The 22,724-nt window shown below is 36.2% G+C and overlaps 4 protein-coding genes across 6 annotated transcripts; 3 read left to right on the top strand and 1 right to left on the bottom strand.

The window, feature by feature from the left end:
- Positions 1,387–2,476, top strand: LOC104728583. The gene is made up of 3 exons (XM_010447543.1): positions 1,387–1,618; positions 1,724–1,866; positions 2,195–2,476. The coding sequence occupies exons 1-3, from the start codon at positions 1,387–1,389 to the stop codon at positions 2,474–2,476; spliced, it is 657 nt and encodes a 218-aa protein (XP_010445845.1).
- LOC104724941 (protein PHLOEM PROTEIN 2-LIKE A8-like) lies at positions 8,337–10,029 on the top strand. Of its 2 annotated transcripts, XM_010443511.1 has the most exons (3): positions 8,347–8,372; positions 8,561–9,075; positions 9,539–10,029. In XM_010443511.1, the coding sequence occupies exons 2-3, from the start codon at positions 8,594–8,596 to the stop codon at positions 9,786–9,788; spliced, it is 732 nt and encodes a 243-aa protein (XP_010441813.1). In that variant the 5' UTR covers positions 8,347–8,372; positions 8,561–8,593; the 3' UTR covers positions 9,789–10,029. The 2 variants fall into 2 exon arrangements, with proteins under 2 accessions (XP_010441814.1, XP_010441813.1); XM_010443512.1 differs by having other exon boundaries at positions 8,337–9,075; positions 9,542–10,029.
- LOC104724939 lies at positions 14,588–19,636 on the top strand. Of its 2 annotated transcripts, none has more exons than XM_010443506.2 (3): positions 14,588–14,676; positions 18,349–18,864; positions 18,979–19,636. In XM_010443506.2, exons 2-3 carry the CDS (start codon positions 18,353–18,355, stop codon positions 19,484–19,486), a joined length of 1,020 nt encoding a protein of 339 aa, XP_010441808.1. In that variant the 5' UTR covers positions 14,588–14,676; positions 18,349–18,352; the 3' UTR covers positions 19,487–19,636. The 2 variants fall into 2 exon arrangements, with proteins under 2 accessions (XP_010441808.1, XP_010441809.1); XM_010443507.2 differs by having other exon boundaries at positions 18,340–18,864.
- LOC104724938 (probable arabinosyltransferase ARAD2) lies at positions 19,782–22,085 on the bottom strand. The gene is made up of 3 exons (XM_010443505.2): positions 21,052–22,085; positions 20,517–20,882; positions 19,782–20,427 (listed from the first exon to the last, which is right to left on the bottom strand). Exons 1-3 carry the CDS (start codon positions 21,982–21,984, stop codon positions 20,239–20,241), a joined length of 1,488 nt encoding a protein of 495 aa, XP_010441807.1. The 5' UTR covers positions 21,985–22,085; the 3' UTR covers positions 19,782–20,238.

The following is a 22,724-nucleotide window of genomic DNA, read 5'->3' as shown; positions in this document are numbered from 1 at the left end:
ATGTTGTCAATCTTCTCAAGGATTTGACAAGCTTGATAGTTGTGATACTTGTTTTTGTGCTACACAAACAAGAGTGGTTTTTCCAATTAGCAAAAATAAAACAATGGAATGTTTTTCTTTAGTTCATTGCGATGTTTGTGGTCCATATCGAACTCCGTCTACTAAAGGTGCTGTCTATTTCCTAACACTAGTTGATGATTACTTTCGCTCTGTTTGGACATATTTCATGTCTGCTAAATAAGAGGTTTCACAACTTTTACGCATATTTTGTGTTATGGCCGAATGACAGTTTGGCTAACAAGTTAAAGTCATTCGTAGTGACAATGGTACTGAATTTACGTGTATAACATCCTACTTTCAAGAGCATGGTATTATGCACCAGACTTCTTGTGTCGACATTGCGCAACAAAATGGTCAGTTGAACGGAAACACCAGCATATTTTAAATGTTGCATGTGCATGTCTCTTTCAAGGGAATATTCCCATTAAATATTGGCGTGAAAGTATTTTCATGGCTACTCATCTCACTAACCGAATTCCTTCACCGGTGCTGAATGGAAAAACTTTGTATGAAGTTTTATTTGGGAAACTTCCATCTTAGGACATGCTTCACACTTTTGATTGTTTTTGCCATGCTCACATCCGGTCACAAAGCAAAGATAAATTTACTGCTCGAAGCTGTCGTTGTATTTTGCTCGGTTATCCTCATGGGAAGAAAGCTTGGCGTGTCTTTGACCTGGAAAGATTTTTGCAAGTCGTTATGTTCGTTTTCAAGAAGATTTTTATGTACTCTTCTCAACCGCAACCTCTTGATATAGTGTCTTCTACTGCTCATTCGTTTGAAAATGATGATTGGTTCTTGCCATTGCCTCCTGCTTGTGTGCCTTCCCCAGCCCAAACTCCTGCTCCGACTGCCAATTTGGAGAACACTTCGACTGCTCATCCTTTGCCCTCAGATTCTCTTACTATTGAACTTGCAGTGACTCGATCGACCGATCTGACTAATATCTCGTTTGATGCTACACCGTCTAATTCTGCCATTCCAATTTCAACACCGACGAGAACGATCCATCTAGCCACTCCATCAATCGATCACTCTACACCTACTATGAGCACTGGAAAAATCGTGTCGCCTACTTGATCGGTGGATCCTTTACTAGCATCTACCTCTCCTTCGCCTCCAGGTCTTCCTGAGTTGTTGGGCAAGGGGCATAGAGAAAAGAAGAAGTCAGTTCTACTGAAAGATTTCATCACCAATTCTACAGAAAATAAATCATTTGCATCTCACTCAGTACACTCTCCCTCTCACGCTCTCTCCTCTGGTCTCTCCAATTCAACAGCCTCGAAATCAGTTTCTGGTAAAATTCTTTATCTCATCTCAGATTCTATGACTAATGCTGGGTTTTCAGCCAATCACATTGCCTTTATGGCCGCCATCCTTGATAGTACGGAGCCCAAACACTTCAAGGATGATGTTCTTATTAAAGAATGGTGTGATTCTATGACTAAAGAAATTGAGGCCTTTGAAGCCAACCATACACGTGATATTACTGATTTGCCACATGGAAAGAAGGTCATTAATAGCAAATGGGTTTACAAGCTGAAATGCAATTCTGATGGTACACTCGAACCCTACAAAGCTTGTCTGGTTGTCATGGGATATCATCAGAAAGAGGGTATAAATTTTACATAAACTTTTGCTTATGTTGCTAAAATGACTACAGTTTGTTCTCTTCTCGCTGTTGCTGCCGCCAAAGACTGGGAGGTTCACCAAATGAATGTTCATAATGCTTTCCTTCATGGTAATTATGAGGAAGAAGTGTACATGAAACTACCACAAGGTTTTCAATGTTCGGATCCTACCAAAGTTTGTCGTCTGCTTAAGTTGTTGTATGGGCCCAAACAGGTGCCTCGCTGTTGGTTCGCTAAGATGTCTACATGCATTCCGTCAACTTGGTTTTACTCAAAGTTACCAGGACTATTATTTATTTACTCTACACCAAGGGGATAAGAGTATTCATGTTTTGGTCTATGTGGATGATTTTATTGTTGTTGGGAATGATCTTGCTGCTATCAATTGTTTCAAAGCTCAGCTTCATAAGTGTTTTCACATGAAAGATCTTGGCAAGCTTAAGTATTTTCTAGGCTTTGAGGTCTCTAGAGGTTCCGATGGTTTTTGTTTATCTCAACACTAGTATGCATTAGATATCATTAATGAGGTGGGTCTGCTTGGTTGTCAACCTTCCGTTGTCCCCATTGAACTCATTCACAACCTTGCTACTATCAAAGGTCCGGTGTACGCTAATCCTGAGAAATATCGCCGACTTGTTGGCCGACTTATCTACCTGACCATCACCCGACCTTCACATTCTATCTCAATTTATGAAGACTCCACGGGTCGCACATTGGGAAGTAGCTCTGCGTCTCGTCCGTTATCTCAAGGGGTCTCCTGCACAAGGCCTTCTATTTTGATATGATAGTGTGCTCGCCGTCTCTGCGTACTGTGATTCTGAATACAACATCTATCCGCTCACTCGATGCTCTCTCTCCGCTTATGTCACTTATTTGGGTGACTCTCCAGTCTCATGGAAAACAAAGAAACAAGATATTGACTTGTCTTTTTCGGCATAAACTGAGTATCGAGCCATGTCATATACTCTAAAGGAAATCAAGTGGCTGAAGGGTCTTTTCAAAGACTTGGGTGTCCATCTCACTTCTCCGATATCTCTCCATTGTGATAGTCTGGTGGCGATACACATTGCTGCAAATTCATGAGCGTACGAGAAACATATAGAGCAGATTTTCACCAAGTCTGTGATGCTGTCCTCGCCAAACTGATTACAACATAACACGTCTCTACTAAGGATCAGGTTGCCGACCTTCTCACTAAATCTCTCCCGCGACCAACATTTGAATGACTATTATCCATGTTGGGTGTTAAGGATTACGTACCATCAACGAGAGGGGAGGGTGTTAGAATAAGATAAATGTAAATCTTCTATATCTCTATAATCTCTAAGATACAGTGTTATCAAATATAGGCAACTACACATGTATAAATACTAGGCTTGTATCAATGAATAAACCAACGCTAGCTTTACACAATATTTCATAAATCAGCTTCATTTTCTTTGTCTTTGACTTTTGTATATATGATCAAGATATGCATGTAGTTGCAAATAGATATCAAGTTTTGGAAATATTACGATATGAGAGCCAAAAATCATCCACATAGGGAAATTTAACTAAATGACACTTTGATGCAGCGCATCTTCAACCCAAACGTGACGGTCATCACGTTTGAGTTCATTCATTATTTAGGTTTTGTTTCTTATGGGCTTAATGTATATGTGGGCTTGTGTTTGTTTGCTTTTTCTTTCGGTTAGGGTTTTCATCCTCTTCCTCTTATTTAAAGAGACGTGACTCATTATTGTAGTTAATTATTGATTATTGAATAAACAAGTTTTACGAGAGCTTTGTGTAAAGCCTAGAGAAAAGGACTCTCAACCCTAAGAACTTGTGTTCAAGCCCTGCAAGGAGGACTTGCAAAACCACGTCGATATTGTTCCCGATCTCGACCCTATCCTTATTGTTTCTTCGTCAAGTTACGACGTTCTAAGCAAGATCCGTTCGTGAATCCGAGTTCTCCTAGAGATCCAGCGTTCTCGTCTATTAATTAAGCTTCCGCTCTCTATCACACTTTTTGTGTGAAATATGTCAAAATGATACTCTTTGTGAAACAGAGGGAGTATTACATAATTTAACTAAATGAATATGTCAAAATCATACTTCTTCTATTTCATAAATACTGTCGTTTTGACACAATTTACACAAATTAATAAAAGCTTGAATTATATATGTTTATACTTATTTAATACATGATTAATCATTTAAATTCAATGAAATGAGAATTGGGTTTAGGAGTATATTAGAAAATTTAGCATAAAAATACATTAGAAATGTAGAATAATATTCTTTGTTAAACAAAACAAAATCTCTAGAATAACATTTTTTATGAACCAGAGGGACTAATTACTTATCTTGATATCTTTGTTTTTTTCAATACGATTTGGTTTAGGTTTTTTTCAGCTTCCTGAAACCATATGTACGGCTAATTTCGTCTTTATTTGTCTAACACTAGAGAGAGAACTACGGTGACAACAGTTATAACACTGATCCAGATGATGGGAGAAGTACAGCAGGTCATGTGTTTTATTTGAATGGGAGTCCTATCACATGGTGCTCATAGAAACAAGACACAGTAGCTATGTCCTCTTCCTCTCTGATAAAAACGGCTTCCATGTCCTCTGCCTCTGTACTCACTGTTGAAATCTCGGTTTTCTCTCCATGTTAGAATACATCAGTTTGGTTTGACTATCATGTGCTTCTTCTTCTTCTTCAAAAATACGCTCTTCATCGGTCTTTAGCCGACCTATGATGTCTTCAAAGGTGGTAGTATTAAGATCTAATACTTGCTCAAGGGACGCCACTATGTGTATGAATTTCGTCTGAGGAAGACTCTTAAGAAAATTTTTAACCAGTTTCGATTCTTCAATGCTTGCTCCTAGAGCAGCTGATTTTGATGCTATCTCGGATAGTTTTCCTGCAAAAGCATCAATAGTTTCGAAGTCCTTCATCTTAAGACGGTCAAACTCTGCCACTAGAGTTTGTAATCTTGCTTCTTGGACTCTTTCTGCTCCCATATGTCGTGCTTTGATAGCGTCTCACACCTTCCTTGTTGTATCTAACTCGCCTACTTGCAAGATAAGTGCCTCCGGTATTGATTGGAACAGAAGGGCTGTTGACATATCATTCTTCTCCACGTCCATTGTTCCTTCTTCAATAATATCCCAGACTTTATGGAGTCTAAGGCAAATTCTCATTCGCGTAGACCATACAGTATAGTTTGTAGAATTTAACATAGGACATTGAATCGAAGAAGGTCCTCCTTGTGGTTTATCTGATATTATAGCAACTTCACTCATGTTTGGTTCTGATACCAATTCTTGTTTTACAAAGAAAGAAAGATTAAGAACTCAAAAGAATTTATAAAGAATTACTCTCTTTATTAAGCCTTAGAAAATCTCTCAAAACTAAGGTTACAACTCTCTCAATCTCTGTTCTCTCGTAAAGCTCTATGTTATGCACCTTAGTTGCATCCCTATATATATAAAACCAAAACCTACTAATCCTAATCCTATTTGGTAATGTATGTTTAGATAACTCCTAAACAACTCCAAGTCCTAATCTCTCTAGGAACTCTATTCCAGATAGGCTTAGGATAGCTTAAGTCTCAAGCTCCCTTCAGGCTTAAACCAACATTCTAGCTATGATGTTAGTATATGACCGATGTGAAGAACCTCGAGGGCGAATTTGGTAGACAATTTAAGGAAACGTGGGAGAAATATGCAAACGACTGAGTACTCAAGATCTTGAATTGGGAGGATTCGTCGAGTTCTATAGCAGAGATGACTCGCTTGACCTTGGAAGAACACGGACAAGTAATTTCTTGATAATTCTCATAAGTAGTGAAACACAAAATGTTTTTAATTTCAGTTATTTTTTTGATGATAAATATGTTTAATTCGTCAATTACACAAGACCAATTGTGGAAGAACATTTAAGCCAGCTTTTTTGTTATTTTGTTCTTAGGAAGAGTTCATGTTTGAGCTCATCCAACGGTTTTTCTCTCACTCATATGTTTGCAGAACGGGTTTAAGTCCTGTCAAGTGTTAACTAGGGGCCTGTTGTTTTTAATGTCGCTCATTGAGCGATAGCGACCCAAGAAAATAGACAAAAACACAATCATAATCAATTAAATAGTCGCTGCAATTGGGAAAAGAGTCATCGTTACTGTTTAGATGAACGACAACAACTGTCGCTTGAAATTCTAGCGATTCTGCTTCCACCCTGCTGAAAATTGCTTTCTTGTGTGATGATGATGGATGATATGATATGATGATGAATATAGAGATGGATGCAAGGTCTTTCAATTACCCTTATGTAGTTGTAGCATAAAGGATGTCAAACCATAATGAGTGTGATGCAAGCACTCAGGATGTGAATACTCATCTAAGTCAAGCCAAATATAAAGGATGTTTTTCACTAACAACCTAATGATGATAATGAAATGTAGAATGTAGAGCTACTAAAACAAGATACTAAATGCAAAGTAAACAAAATGATCAAAGCAGTAATGAAATGAAACAAGAACAGGAACTATAGTAAAGCAAAACAAGTAATGACACAAGATTAACAGGAACTAAATGTAATGCAAGAGGACATGCAACTAGAATGAAACAGGGAATGAAACAGAAAGATGCAGAACATAAAACAGGAACTCTGGAATGAGCTCGAGCAAGCACTCGATCGAGCATCCGATCGAGTGGATGGTCGATTTGATGAGTGAATGTCAGAAACAGAGCAAATATTGAAACAGAGCAAACAACAATCAATTAACAGGATTTAAAACAGGGAAATCAATAAACAAGGAAATATCTTAAGGATGGATTCATGGGATGGACTCAAGCTATGATTATCTAAATTGGCCAACAAATCTCAATCAACAATGAGCTATCTCTAGACAATGATCTTCTAATACATGTTAATCCATTCTCATGACAATAACAATCAAGCCAAGATACTTCTTAGACCTAGATCTCACTAGCTATTACATATCAAAGCAGGCATTAAACAACCAGATCATTAATGTCAAAAATCAACAAACATCTAATCTCTTAGCATGCTTTATGATAATCTCTAGCATTAGCCTTATCTAGCAACTTAGACATTGGTATGATGCTAAGAAGCTTAAGATCTACCCTTACCCTCTCAGTATAAGAATAGCATAGAGCATATCTAACCCAGAAGAGATATTAAGCAATCAATCTTGACCAATCCAAACAACCATAACCTTTATCCACCCTAATCCATACTCAAGATCCTAAGCCACTACTCACAATCACAAAACATGATGAACAAAGTCATAAACCCATAAATCAATGAAACTTGCATTATTAGATAGATGAGATGAAGATCTACAATATTGAAGAAGAAATCAAACTCAAATTCTCAATACTTAGAAAGTTATGAAACCAACAAGTATCAAAGATTCCTTTGTTTTTCTACAAAAGTGGCTAAAGAATCTAAGCAAAGAAGTGCAAAAAAGTAACAATCTCAAAAGGGTAAATACTACAATTGTACTCTAAAAAAGTCTCTCTCTTTGGTGGTTGCAGGGTACAAGGCCTTTTATAGGAAAAGGAAGGGAAGCCCTAGAAATGCTAAAAGACAAAATAGGTGGGCGGCTCGGTCAACTCGACCAGGTGCTCGGTCGAGTGCTGGTCGAGTGGCATCTTCTTCTGCTTCTCCCATCCGGTCGAGTACTTCTCTGCACATGGTCGAGTGTCTGGTCGAGTGGACTTCCGGACCTTGATTCTTCAGCTCCATACCCCTTGTTTCCTTCTCTTGACAGCTCCAATCTTCCTCAGCATCACTTCCATGCTCCTTAGGATCCAAAATCACCTGTTTATGCAAGAAACTATGCAAATGCAATGCAAATCTAGTCTAATGCATAAACAGTTCTAAAACTACACATTAATGGACAAATGAGATAGAAAGTCATGCAAAAGATGTGAATATGCTAAGGAAAAACAGGGTAAAATATATGAACATCACCTGCGACACTTTTCTCTCACTGTAGCGACAGTTGTCGTCGTTATTTTGCTTCTGCTGTTGTTGTTTTGCTTTGCTGATTACTGTTTTGATCGTTGTTCTTCTATGTCGTTGTCGCTACTCCAGCGATTAGTAAAAGAACAGGCCCTAGGTTTTCCGGTTTTGGTTGCTTTCTAGTACCAGCATTATCGTTTATGGACAACTATTTTCTTGAAAATTCTCATAAGTAGTGAAACACAAATGTTTTTAATTAGAGTATGTTTTTTCATAGTACGGAAATTCTCATAAGTAGTAGAAAATTCTCATAACTTATGTTTTCTACTATGAGAATTTTCTACTACTACTAATTAGAGAGAGTGTGTTTTATGTTTTTTCATAACTTATGTTAAGTATGAGAATTTTCAACTACTTATGAGAACACGGAAACGTACTCTCTCTAATCAAAGTGCAAAGTTTCCTTTCTCATAGCACTTGTCAACATCAAGACGACTAGGAAGGGAACCATGGGCCCAAAGCGCGTAAGTCCAGTTGGTTGGTCCAACAGCTACCAATAAGGGAACGTTCTTCGTTAGCGCACGTTGGAATCAATGACGCGTTGTACTTGTCTAGTACTATGATAAATTCTTGTCAGAGAATGTCTCTCTTTTTTTGTCGGTGTTTTGTGACTGTCTTTTATTTTTAGTTTTTTTTCTAGAAAACGAGGTAAACGATACTTTTTCTTTTTTGTTCGTTAGCGCATGTTGGAATCAATGACGCGTTGTCTAGTACTATGATAAATTCTTGTCAGAGAATGTATCTCTCTTTTGTCGGTGTTTTATGACTTTGTGTTTTATTTATTTTATTTTTTATTTTCTAGAAAACGAGGTAAAGGATACTTTTTTCTTTTTCAGTGGTCAACAGTAAACAGTCAAACCTTAACAACAATGGCCGCTCTCACTAATCGCGCTCAACCCAATGCCCAAATCCGCCGCGGTCCTCAGGTTTTCATCAGTTTCCGTGGAGATGACGTGCGCAATGACTTGGTAAAAGATCTCGTGAATAACTTGAAATCTAAACGGATTAATGTCTTCATAGATACCTTCTTGCCAGGAGGGCGGGGATTACAAGAGCTCTTCTCTAAGATCGACAAGTCGAAAATCGCAATCGTGATCTTATCCAAGAAGTACCCAGACTCTTATTGGTGCATGGAAGAGCTTGTGAAGATTGACAAGCGAATGAAAGAAGGCAAACTCATCGTGATCCCAGTCTTCTACAAGGTGACCACGAGCGACGTAAAAAAATTTAAGGGAGATTTTGGAAAAAGTTTCGATAAACTGAAGAAATGTCACGCGATGGGAGAACCGAGGAAGGTTAAGCAATGGGAAGCTTCCGTGAAGTCAATTGCAAACATAAAGGGCTTACCCGGGTATTGATTTCTTAATTAAAAAAATATATATATTTGATGGTGTTTAGGGTCTAATCAATAAGTATTGCTAAAACTGATTTCTGTGAAGCCGTGTGATGAATAGCTTTTATTTTAGCAAGTATTATATTCGGTGAAAGCTAGTAAAAGAGCCAATTCTTTTTGTTTGTTTCCATATGCATCAAAATTTTCTGGTTTTTGTTTAATGAATCAAAATTGCTTTTTTTTATACCTAATACTGTTTGATTAAGTGTATCTTCTTTGTTCATTACAGTTAATAATATCAAAACAGTAGAAGAACATTAATTGATTAATTCATCACATCTTATTGTTCATTACAATAAGAGAGATCTTTCAGGAACTATGTAGTAGTAAACAATGGTGATTTTACAAAAAGAGATCTTTTCCTGGTAATGTCCTAAAACATTTTCTTATCTTCTCTTTTGTTCTCTTTTTGATGTTGCAGCAGAACTGTCCCTCCTCTTGTCGGCCAGATTGTCCATGCTGTTGAAGTTTGTCTAAACGAAATGCCAGCAAAAGACGTCAAGGCTGTATTTACAGCAATTTGGTTGGGTGTCTATCTTGTAGTGTCTTTCCTCAGCTTTCTTTCATACATGATTTTTAATGATTTAAAACCTTTCAAAAGTGGCAAATGGATGCTTGGCTTTCCAACAATGGCTGCTATCCTACTCAGTATTGCGTATTGTATTGATTAGTACACTTGTGTGTTGTGCAATGTAAACTACTTGAAACTCTCTCTGTCCAAACTCCAAAGACATCTTGGTAGTCCTGTAAGTCTTTGCTTCTTCATTTGGAATGATCATTTTTCTATCCGTTTCCCTTTGTAGTCAGCTTTGAAAAGGTTTGCTACTGTATCAGAATGTATGATACCATTGGTGTGAATGTGAGCATGCATATTTGAGCACAGTTTTCGGCGTCTCTTGCTTACTTGCTTGATTCTTTCTTGTTATGCACAGTTTTCATGCATATTGATTCTTATTGTGTTGTGGTACCTTACGACAAGGTATTTTCAGTACTACTACGTCCATATTTTCTACACAAGCCACTTCACAAAACCAGAACTACAATGCGGTGGTTCAAGTGGGACTGGTAGTCTGTTCTAATTTTCGTCATCTCAAATTCGCCAGGCTACTTAAGACCCAGCGGATAAGATCCACACAAGAGCACATAGATACACTTCAAATGAGGAAAAAGGGAACATGATGAAACCAAAGGGAAATTTGGCCATAATAGCATGATTATCCGTAGTGTCTGTATCAATATCAAAACCAAAAAAATAATAATAAACAAAGAAAAAGCAGGAAAGAGAAAAAATTAAGGTCTTCTAGTAGACCATTTGAGACACGGGATGAGAAAAAATTAAGGTCTTCTAGCAGACCATTTGAGACACGGGATGAGAAAAAAAATTAATACCTATCATTATTAGAGCAACTCTAACTGACCTTTAAACCTTTAATTTTTAAAGGTTTGAATAGTGAACCTTCAAATTTGAGGGTGCACTATTCATCCCGTTAAAATTTTATGTATATTTTATTTTAGTCTTTATAACTTTTTTATTTTACAAATAGGTCTAATAAGTTTAATTGTTTGAAATCTATATATATAAATTCAATTGTTTGATTTATATCTATATACATTCTATTATTTGAAATATATCTATATAAATTTTATTATTTGAATATATCTATGGAAATAATTATACTGAATAAATTTATATTTTACATGTAATTTTATTTTATATTTTTGATATATATATAGATTAGGACCCGCCGGATGTGCGGGTTTAGAATTTTTAAAATAAAATAAAATTTAACAAAAATATAAAGTAAATATTTTTAGTAAGTAAAAACTATCTATAATAATAAATAGATACACGGAGTTGTCCAATGTGATATTTGGTGTAAAAGGTGCGACTCTGCAGGTTGAAACTATTAAACATGTTTTCTTTGACTGTCCTTGATCCTGTGAAGTTTAAGATTTATCTCTGACTCGTGTCTCCGCAGAGGGTTTTCCATATGAGTCGGTGTACTCAAATTTGAATTTTGTTTTCTAGAGGGGTGCCTCTCAACACAACAAGGTGATCCTGATCAACTTCTTCAATTACCATGGATTTTATGGGCAATTTTGAAGGCTATAAATAAAAAAAGTTTTTCAATGTTTAGAGATTAAGGTGAATGATATAATTGCTCAGACATTGGGCGATAAGTTATCCTGGGAAGAGGCGCTCTCTTTTACGGCGGTCATGTCAGCTCCATCTCCGTCTTTGGATGTCCATGTTTCTTCACATGGTTGTCAGATTGATGGTTTTTGGAAAACAACCAATGTGCATCCATGATTGGGCTGGTGGTGTTGTGTTGGTGAGGAGTGAACCTTGTTGTTGGAGGCCAAGTGTCTAAGATAGAGCCCCTCCCCCTACATTCGGAGTTAGAAGCGTTGTTGTGGCATGGAGCGGATATGTGTTGCAGGGATCGCTTGTCAAAATTTCGAAACTAACTGTGATGAGTTACTCACTATTGTGCAGTCTCTAAAGATTGACCATCCTTCTCCAACGTGCTCGATGAGTTTAACTCGCTGGAGTCCTTCCCACTATTCTCCATCTCTTAGATCATGCGTGCGTCAAATACGAAGGCAGATTGTCTTGCATGTGCTTCGCGTTTTATTATCTCTAAAATTTCTTTTGTAAACTCCTTCCCTCCAGCTTGGACAACTAACCGAAGAATTTCCTTTTAATTTATTGTTTGGTTGAAAACAAAAGTAAATAGATACACTTTTAGTTAAAAAAAGAAGTTGTAGATGAGTTCAAAGTTATTAAAATAAAATTAAATTTAACAAATAATATATATTTAATTATTTTCATCAATAAAAACATAAACGTTAATATTACATACTCCTATCTTATATATTACAATAGGAGTCTTTTTGAATAAATTATTTTATTGGTGAAAAAATATGAGACAATCTATTTTTTTTTTTTACTTTCAACCATCTTTTTCTTTATGTAAAGGTGTATATTTTCACAGTTATTTTTTTTATCTTATATAAAAAGTAATATTTTTTCTTGTAAAATTAGGAACTTAAAATTAAAATAAATAAACATTATTATAATTTCGAATTTTATGTTATATATATAATTTCCTTATAATGATATTTTTAAAATTTAAAGCTGTTTAAATTTTGTAATTTTCTTATAATTGTTTTTTAACATTTTTAAAACTGTTAATAGTTTTGTTTTACATTTGGTAGTTTACAAAGGTTATTTTTTCTTTAAAAGATTTTAAATAAAATTAGGTTTTTTTTTTCTATTTTACTTTTATATAAAAACTTTTCATGGTAGGTTTTGAATTTATACATTTTTATTTTTTAAAATTTTAATAAATTTAGAACTGATATGTGTCAACATCTGAATAATACAATTGACATGTGTCACGATCTCGTTAATGAACAACTTTGTAAAAATTTAGAATTGACATGTGTCAACATCTGAATAATACAATTGACATGTGTCACGATCTCGTTAATGAACAACTTTGTAAAAATTTAGAATTGACATGTGTCAACATCTGAATAATACAATTGACATGTGTCACGATCTCGTTAATGAACAACTTTGTAAAAATTTAGAATTGACATGTGTCAACATCTGAATAATACAATTGACATGTGTCACGATCTCGTTAATGAACAACTTTGTAAAAATTTAGAATTGACATGTGTCAACATCTGAATAATACAATTGACACGTGTGACGATCTCGTTAATGAGTAAATAAATTTAGAACTGATATGTGTCAATATCTGAATAATACAATTGACATGTGTCACGATCTCGTTAATGAATAATTTTGACATCAAGCTTTATATAATAAAATATTATATGTGTTTTTATCATAGAAAGTATTGTAGTTTATTCATATTGTTTGATATATTTTTTCATTGTGTATTTTATATTTATCTATGAAAGTTTTGTAAATATAACAAATTTTTGGTAAGATTGTGGACTACAATGTAAATAGAAAATTTTTTAGAAATAAATTTGAAAGTATACCATTGGAGAAAGTCAGCTTTAAACCTTTATTTTGAAGATGAATTCCCTTTATAATGAAGGCATTGTTGGAGATGCCCTTAGTCGCTTAACTATATTAAAAAATTAATATAATTAAAATATATATATATTTTTTTTGTTTTTAAGACATGTTAGTGAGTGTCACCTATGATCATGCTCCAAGATATTCCTAGAAAAAATAGTTTTAAGGGCCAACTCGTTTCCGCATATATCAGTCACCAACTAAAGCCCATAATAAACTTGAGTATAGTGATAATTATGTTTTGGGTTATAAACTAAATCCTCTCTTTAATATTTGGGAAGTACATGACTTATTTTTGGTAGACGGTAGACGATATAATAGTTATATGGGTCATTAGTTGGTTATAGAATTGACATATTAATAATTTAAGTATAACATTTGATAATCTTTCAATATTTACGGGTCTACTTTGATTACTGTTAGATCCTATATCGCTTATTTATTCAATTATTTATAATTAATTATTAATTATTAATAATAGCAATAGCAATTAATCCACTTTAAGCCTAATCTCGAATAATAATAGCATTTGAAGGAATAAAAGATGATATATACAAATGAAACAAAATATTTTAACTCGAGAAATCTTCCGAGTTCGGTAACCCTATTTAAATATCTCCCGATTTTTGTTAAACTAAACAATGTTTAAATATCTCCCGATTTAAATAGGATTAACTCTGGAGACCCCTTCGACGGCCAAAAATATTTAAAATTAAAAATACCGCTTACACATAGTCTACACAATTTTTTATAATAGATATGAGTCCAGTCAGTACATAATTTTTTTTTAGACTATATAATAGATATATGAGTTATTAATTGGTTATAAAATTAAAACATTAATCATTTTAGTTGTATTTTACTGTATCATTTGTATAATTTACCTTTACGGGTTTGCTTGATAATCGAGATTCGAGATCTAGATTGATAGGGTTCGCTTGATAATCGAGATTTATAGGGTTCGCTTGGTAATCAAGATTTATAGGGTTTACATAATAAACCCTTGCCATTTTAATAAATATCATATCTAAAAGTTATTATTTGTAATATATACAATTTAAATATCATATCACAATTTAAAGTTATATGTACTTCTTTCTTCAGAAACAGATGCATATCTTATTTACATATTCTATTATTATTTACCAATTAAAATATAGTTAGTTTTATAATAAAATAAATTATAATCTTATAATTTGGTTTAAATATAAAATATTAAGGTTATATGATGATATTGTTTAATGCTAAAAAATATATCAAATAAAAATATTTAAATTTGTTGTATAAAATAAAATTTAACCCGTGCTATAGCACGGATACTAATCTAGTATAATCATTAATCACCTTGTTGTTTCCTACATAAAATAATCAAATCCTTAAGCCGCCATCCTCTCCAAAACAGAGAAAAAAATGATATATGTTCAAAGCACCCATTCTTGAAAACCCAAAATTCGTATCCTCAGAGATCATCATCAATTCTCACCGTCTTCAAACTTTATGTGAGTATATCTTTACCCGCTGATCTTCGTTTCTGAATATTTCTAACCTGATTATCATGTTTTTGATTTCTATCTTGGTACGTAGGCTTTTATTTTCTCTTAGAACTCGTTTATAGCCAGATTATACCTATATCATCGTATAGTATTCGTATGGTTTTCAGATATTGACTATTTTGAGTGTCAATTGTTTTTGGAACAATACTTATATACCTTGTTTAGAAATTCAAAAAGACCGACGACTTTTATATACATGTAATTAGCTTCATTTTCTTGTCTTTTGACCTTTTATATATATCAAGATATGTAAATAAGATATCAAATTTTGTAAATATTATGATTTGAGAGCCAAAACATCATCGATGTTTTCCTTGGGGTTTACGATGTTACAGCGTCGTTTGTATTCAGAACTGAACAGATTCAAGTGTATAGAGAAAACTTGCTCCATGACCATTTAGATATAACCAGAAAGAGAATTGTTTGATGGAGTCTCTCCTATTACACACATATATTTATCTTTTTGATGAATTTATATATACAAGATTACAGTACCAAATAGTGTAACAACAGACTCAATTTGCAATTAATGATAAAACAAAATTACAACTATAACCTTGAATAATATTTTACATATAATCGACACAGAGCTTATAACTTCTCTCATAAGCAATTGATGATATAAACCTTATGGTAATTTCAAGTATTTTACTCCGTAGAACTATTTTGTTGGGATACAATCCAAGTCCCACATCAGAAGTTTGAAAAGATTATCGCTAATATATAAGAGTTATGATAGGGTTATGATCATTCCACTAATTGCCTGTTGGTTTTTAGTTGGAAAGCCAAAATAAACCTAAATTTAATACGGTATCATAACCCAAAGTTCAAGTTCTCATTAACCTAGAAAAGTGGATATGGACATGTTCTGGTTTATGGAAGCCCAAAATTTAACATAACTGATCTTCCTTTTCCATTTTAACTCTCTGCTTTTTGTTGTTTTTTTTTTCTTTTAACTTGGGAGTTTCCACATGTGACCTGACGCATGAACCTAGAGACCCTAAAACGACTTACAAGGGGTGTTATTATCGACACAAAGTGTGTCTTTGTGGTCTTGCATTTGGTATATAACTCAGAGACTCAGTGCTGATTTAAACTTCTTTGTTTTTTGCTATTTCCATATATTCCAAGTAATTAATCTACGAAATAGTAAATAATTTTAGACAAATCCTTCCAAACCTTTGGGGAGACAGCATCAGTAATGAGTTTGAAAAAGTGCGTGTCACCACCATCCGATCCAGATATGCATAATTGAATGTGGCTGACTTGTAGTTTTCAACTGCCCTTGTTTTTGGAAAAACTTTTTTTTTTTTTTGAATTTAATGTTAAATTACATTCAAAGAAGATAGTGTTTTTACAATTAGTGCAGAGGTTGATTGAAAAAACATAGAAGAGTTTAGGTTACATTAAAAACAAAAATGGCTCAATCTCTTATTCTAGTTAGGAACCAAGCCTGAAGCCCATTGTCATAACACTTATCCCCTTGACGTTGAATGGCCAAAAGCTGGTCCCGAATTTGGCGAACAATCCATCTGATCAACTGCCATGGCGTGTTGGGGTGTTGACCATGCCTCCGTCCGTTATGTTCTCGCCAGATGGTGTAGATCATGAGTTGAAAAATATAGTGAGATAAAAAAATACCCAAACGGTCTTGCTGATGGCCTGCTAAATATGTGATGAGCTGGTTCCAGTCAGTGGTGTACTGGGATTGAAACACCTCCTTAGCCGTCGCAGCCCACACCTGGAAGCAAACCTACAAGCAAAGAAAAGATGCGAACGTGTTTTGAGACTATGTTGGCAAAGCACACAGGTCCCCGTAGCCCCAATATTCTACCGCAACATTCGTTCCCCTGTAGCCAGTTTATCATGGACTGCTAACCAGGTGCAGAAAGTATATTTAGGAGCAATATGAGTAAACCAAACCGCCTGGTACCAGGTGACCTCAGCGGATGTGGAACGAATATGATTCCATGTTTCTGCCGTGGAGAACTCGGCCTTGAAAGTACCCTTCTTCCCTTTCCACATGACCGTATCAGGATGCTTTGTTCTACGTTGGTACTGCGAGCGTATGACCTTCTCAATGGAGAGAAGGTGCGGAAGATGAGGTGTCCGTCTATGCCTAGCAGACCATGCCTCTGCCACTGTCATTGTTTGACTAATCCCCAAATCTATAGCACCTCGAGATCCTGCCACATCCACTAACCGGCCTAAAGACGACCAATTATCAAACCAAAATTATGTATGCAACCCATTCCTCACCTCCACCTGACACAAAGTTTTAGCCACTTCTCTATATTTAAAGATCTTTCGCAAAATCCAAGAGCCCGCGTATGTGTTTTCCTTAACCACCCACAACGACCTCCCTTTCAACAAATATAGGTCCACCTACTGTATCCATAAGGAACGACCGTGTGAAAGTATCCGCCAGACTAACTTCAAACAATAGACATCATTTGCCTCTTTCAAATTACGAAGACCAAGCCCTCCCTCCCTTCGTGGGCTACAAATCACATCCCATTTCAGCTTAGCTTTTTCGGATTTCAATCAGCACCAGACCATAAAAAAGCAGAGCATAGTTTCTCCACTTCCCGAATGCACGCACAGGGTAGCCGAAAAGCACCTAACCAGAAGTTGCAGATACTCCATAAGATGGAGCTGACTAGATTAAAACGGCCCGCGAAAGAGAGGTAGCGTGAAGTCCAAGAACCAATTCGGCTTCTTATCTGTTCAAGTAAAGGCTTGTAGTCGACTGCAGTAAAACATTTAGTCACCAATGGCAGACCCAAGTATCGAACATGCAGCTCCCCAACCACAAAATCAAATTGATTCGCTATTAACTGACGGTCTCCATCCGTAACTCCAGCACGATACATTGTCGATTTTTCCATACTAATTTTTAGGCCCGATAGCTTAGCAAACTGATCAAAAATCGAAACAATACCCTCAATGGAACGTGGTTTACCATAAAATAGCACCATTAGATCATCAGCAAAACTTAAATGACTCAGGTGAAGGTCCTTACACCGCGGATGGTAACCAAAACGGCCTGCACCAGCAGTGGAGTCTAAGAGCTTAGACAAAACATCCATATATATAACAAACAAATAGGGAGAAAGAGAACAGTCTTGCCTTAGTCCCCGTGTGCTATGAAAATATCCTTCAAGCTCACCATTCACTTGAAAAAAGAAAGAAGCAGTTGTAACACATAATCTAACCCAATTGATAAACTCCGGTGGCAGCTGCAGAGCCGAGAGGACATTCAAGAGAAAAGACCATTGGACAGAGTCAAAAGCTTTTGATATGTCAATCTTGATAGCACAACGCTCCGATATTGTCTCCTTGTGATAGTTTTTAACCAGTTCAGTTGCAAGCAACCCATTTTCGATCAACAACCGGTCCTTAACAAAAGCCGATTGATTCCCAGCAGGGAAAAACTATTTGTGCGTTGCTACTTCTTTGCTTATTGATAATGTTGATGTCATCCTCATGCAATTGATGAATTGTTTACCACGTTTCCCATTATGTTTTTGTTGTAATATTGCTTTTATAACCTTTGTTACTAACGTTGAAGTTAAAATAAAATTGTATTTTTATGTGTACTTTTATGAGTATTGTCAGAACCATGGCCGATGCCTCCCCTCAAGGTGGATCCAATCCCCAACCCCGCCCACGCTGCCGCCTTATTCCTCGTCCTCAGGTCTTCATCAGTTTCCGTGGAGAGGACGTTCGCAACTGCTTTCTAAGAATAGTCGTGATGATCTTAGGATCTCGAAAGATTAACTGGTTCACAGATACCCGCTTGCCAGTAGGGGAGAATTTAGAAGAACTCTTCACGGAGATCAAAAAGTCAAAAATCGCTATTGTGATCTTCTCCAAGAGGTACTCAGACTCTAAATGGTGCATGGAAGAGCTTTCCATTATAGAAGAGCTAGCGAGAGACGGTAAACTTAAGGTTGTCCCAGTCAACTACAAGGTGAGCCACAGCGACGTGAAACACTTCCAGGGAGAGTTCGGCGAAAGTTTCGAACGATTGAAAGATAAATATGAACTCAAAGAACCAGAGAATATCTTGAAATGGAAAGCTTCTGTGGAGTCAATCGCAAAGAGAAAAGGCTTGCTCTCTTACATTCGCGGGTATTGATTTCTTAATACAACTGTGGTGATCTTTACTTTTGAATATTTAGGATCTTTCATTGTGGCACCTTACCTTGTTTATTTTTATATTTTGTTTTCGACTCTGTGTTGCAGCAAAGTTCCAGCGCCTCTTCATTCCCAGATCGTTAATGCTGTTATTGCTTACTTAAACAAAATGCCGGGAGGAAAGGTCAAGCCCCTGGAAAATAAACTAACGATGATAGACGTGTTCATTTTGGCCTTTGTTGCAGCTTTTCTTTGTCGCTACATCATATCCCCTCTGTTTTTCAACAATGCGGATTTTTTCAATAATAAGAAGTGGCTGTTTGGTTTCCCGACAGCTGTTGCTTTCTGGTTCCACAACAACAACAAGAATGATCAGAACAACCCACCTCATGGCACAACCACACCAACCCCTTCCAACACCGAACCACCACCACCTCCTGGCACCAGACCAAGCCCTTCTAACTTTAAACCACCACCACTTCCTTTCACTAGACCAAGCCCACCACCTCCTTTCACTAGACCAAGCCCACCACCACCTCCTTCTTTTACCAGACCAACCCCTTCCAGCTTCAAACGAAGACCACCACCTCCTCGCACCGAAACACCATCTCCTTAATCGGTTGAACTACTTATTGGTGACATTATATAAGTAGGAAATTGTATGTTTGTTGTTGGTTTGTATGTTGTTTGATACACATGTGTGTGTGTTTATTACCTTCAGAATAAGTGTGTTGCTTGCTATATTACTTGATTTTCTTTGTCCAAAGACACCTTGGTAGCCTTGTATGTCTTTTATGAACACATTTCTTTTTCCTATATCCTTTCTTGTTAGGTGTTAAGGCTTGCTACTAGTTTCGCTTGCTTGCTTAATTTATCTTCTGTCATAGATGATCACTTTTATTAAGTTGTGGTAGTCAAATGTACAAAGTGTATTCACAACCTTAAAGCAGTTCACACTATTTGGTTGTACATTACATCTATGTATAATTTGTTATTTACTACCATATAGAACAAAAAAAAAAAGAGCTGTCCTGTTTTACTCTGCCAGTCCTGTGAACTAATTCTCCTCTGCTTTTCCCTGATAGGAAAAATTTCCAGACCTGTAAGTGGATCTTATGCTTCCGTTATTCTGATCTTGTCTGGCAAATTTAGGATAAGGTCGATCAGAACAAACCACCAACACCAAGTTTCACCAGGCAACAGCGTCATTCATAGCTTGGGTTAGGAAACGTTTTCTTTGTCCTTCCAGTCCTTGATTCATCATTAATAGTGAGCTCGCTTGTTAATCCATTGTGGGATCCAGTAAGTCCTGAATAGATAATGTACTTACTGTACTTGGATCAGTTTTGCGAAAGGCTTAAAAACCTACTAGACACCATGGATGATCCCGGTCAGGTTTGAGCATAAACAAGAACATTGTGGGACACTTCCTTCTCTCTTGATCATGCGCTTCTCTCGATTGATCATCAGTTTGATTAGCGGTATCTTCTGAGTAACTTGTCTCCAGATTTCGTTCACACTTCCATTTGGATGCGTATAGTCGAAATATCGCCTAACCTACACGAACCAAGTCCAAAAATTTCACATATTTGTTTTCATTAGATCCAAAGTAACTCCAAGAAGACAAAGCAAGAAACTCTTTTTACCTCTTTCATTGTCTTTTGGTACTTAATAATCTTTTCTGGTTTCACTTTTCTCAGCTTCTTAACCACAAACCCCGGTTTCAACGCAGCATCACTCCTCAAGAAAATACAGAACTTTCTGTAGTCTATAACATCTTCAAAAGGTAGCTCAATGCCATCACTTACAATCACCGGAACACATAAACTGGCAACTGAATCAAATAATCTGCAAGCAGTAGGAGTATCGCCAGCTGGATGTAGACAAAACTTAGAAGTATGCATTCCTTGTTTAGCTTCACGCCTATTCTCTCTTGTTTGTGTTCCATGTTTGATCACAACATCGTCTTCCTTCTCAAGCAGTTTGAAAAGCAAATCTCGCACTCTTCCTCCCTGTCAAACACACAGAGCAGAACACATTAGAACAAACATTGTCAAAATCAAACAACATTAACTAGTAACCATGGCGAGATTCTCTATATCTAACTCAGAAGTACTCAACTCCTAAAAACTCTATTCCAAATGCAAGATTCAAAAACAGCAAAGATCACTACAATCTTACATCTTTACGATATAGATTTCCCATGAAGAACAACAAGTTGTTCCTCTGCTTTACTCCAAGCTCGCCTTCATAAGCATCAATCCTAGGAGAATAAGGTATGATTACGTCTTTCACAAGTGACCCTTGGTCAGCTCTTAACCGGCCAAAATCGGTCACAAGCAAAACCGCATTCTTGACCCGATCCATGACCCGTTTCAACGCATTCGGGTCACCTGCAACAATCACGTGATCCCTCCCGTTGTTCCTCCTCCACCACTCTTGACCTTCCAACCAACCTACTAAACTCTCTTGCATCTCCTCATCACTGTACCCATACCCGGATCCAGAGTTACCGGGTCGGCCCGAATTCACAATCAAGCTTAACGAAGAGAAAGCAGAGACATAGAACAAATCCGCCTCAGCCGGATCAAAAACCCTGACAATTGGAGACCCGAACCGTTCGTTTCCGGGTCGGTTAAGATCCGAGAAAAGATACCACTCATGCATATGCTGATGACCCGGATATCTCAACCCGGTGACGTCATCAATTTTCTTATCACCGCCGCGAGCTAAGCCGTGTTGCTCGATAACTCCGTAAGTAAAATTCGTCGGCAAGTCGTACATGTAAACCTTGGTTTTACTCGAATTCCCCGAAGAATCGAAACTTTCTCGGGAATCTGAGTCAGAATCAGAGTAAAAGCTTGGGTAGAAGAAGGTGTTAACAAAGAGGAAGACTGAGAAAACAGAGAGAAACGAAATAGTGAACTTCTTGGAAGATGAATTATTATTATTGTTGGGTTTTCTGATTTTGGGGTTTAATCTATCTTTCATCTTGTAAACGTTTCCAATTTTACAGTTCCTTCTTCTTCTTCTTCGACTAAAGAAAGAGCTTAACAAGTACCAGAGGAAGAAGAAGAGATTGAGGTTCGTTTGGGAAAGATAAATAAATATCATGAAGATAGAAAAAGCTGATTCATATTCACGAGACACGAGTTTTCGAAGTCTTGAGGAAATCGACGTTTGAAGTTCAAATTAAATTTTAGTTAATTTAATACTATTTTAAGTCGGTACCTACAGCTGTTATGAAATGTGTATAAAACAAATTTTTTTTTTCTAGGTGAATTTTATAATGTTAAATGTCTAGATTGTTTAAGCATTTCTAATTTTATAATGTTAAATGTCTAGATTTTTTTTTCTAGGTGAATTTGAATTTTTTTTCTAGATTGTTCAAGCATTTCTAAAATACTTGATGAGATGGAGGATTGGCCAACTTTAGCTACCGAGCTGGAAATTTTTTCTACGCTGAGAAAGAGTTTTTCTGTATTTTCGATATCATTTATTGCTAGAACAAACAATATCCGTGCCGATTGTCTCGCTAAAGCGCTTGAGTACATGGAACAATTTTCTCCTAGCAGATTCCGGAGTGTTTAACTCATAAAGCTAACCTATTCTATATAGCGTAATAAAGTATGATGTTTTTTGCAGTAAAAAAAAAAAAAATCCTCTTAATTATTAGATGAATTCTGAACCAAAAGGTGCATGCAAAAAAATTGGTGATACGGCCTTGGTCGAACGGACATCACAACAATTATGTGATAGTCTGTTTTTGTTGAAGGTATACACCGTAATCCAACAATGCTAGAGCTCTATAATAACTAGAGATTTTGAAGACAAAAAAAAAAAAAAAAAGGAAA

This window comes from Camelina sativa, chromosome 11, assembly GCF_000633955.1.
Source record: "Camelina sativa cultivar DH55 chromosome 11, Cs, whole genome shotgun sequence".
NCBI lineage: Eukaryota > Viridiplantae > Streptophyta > Magnoliopsida > Brassicales > Brassicaceae > Camelina > Camelina sativa.
This window is presented reverse-complemented; position numbering and strand designations above follow the sequence as displayed.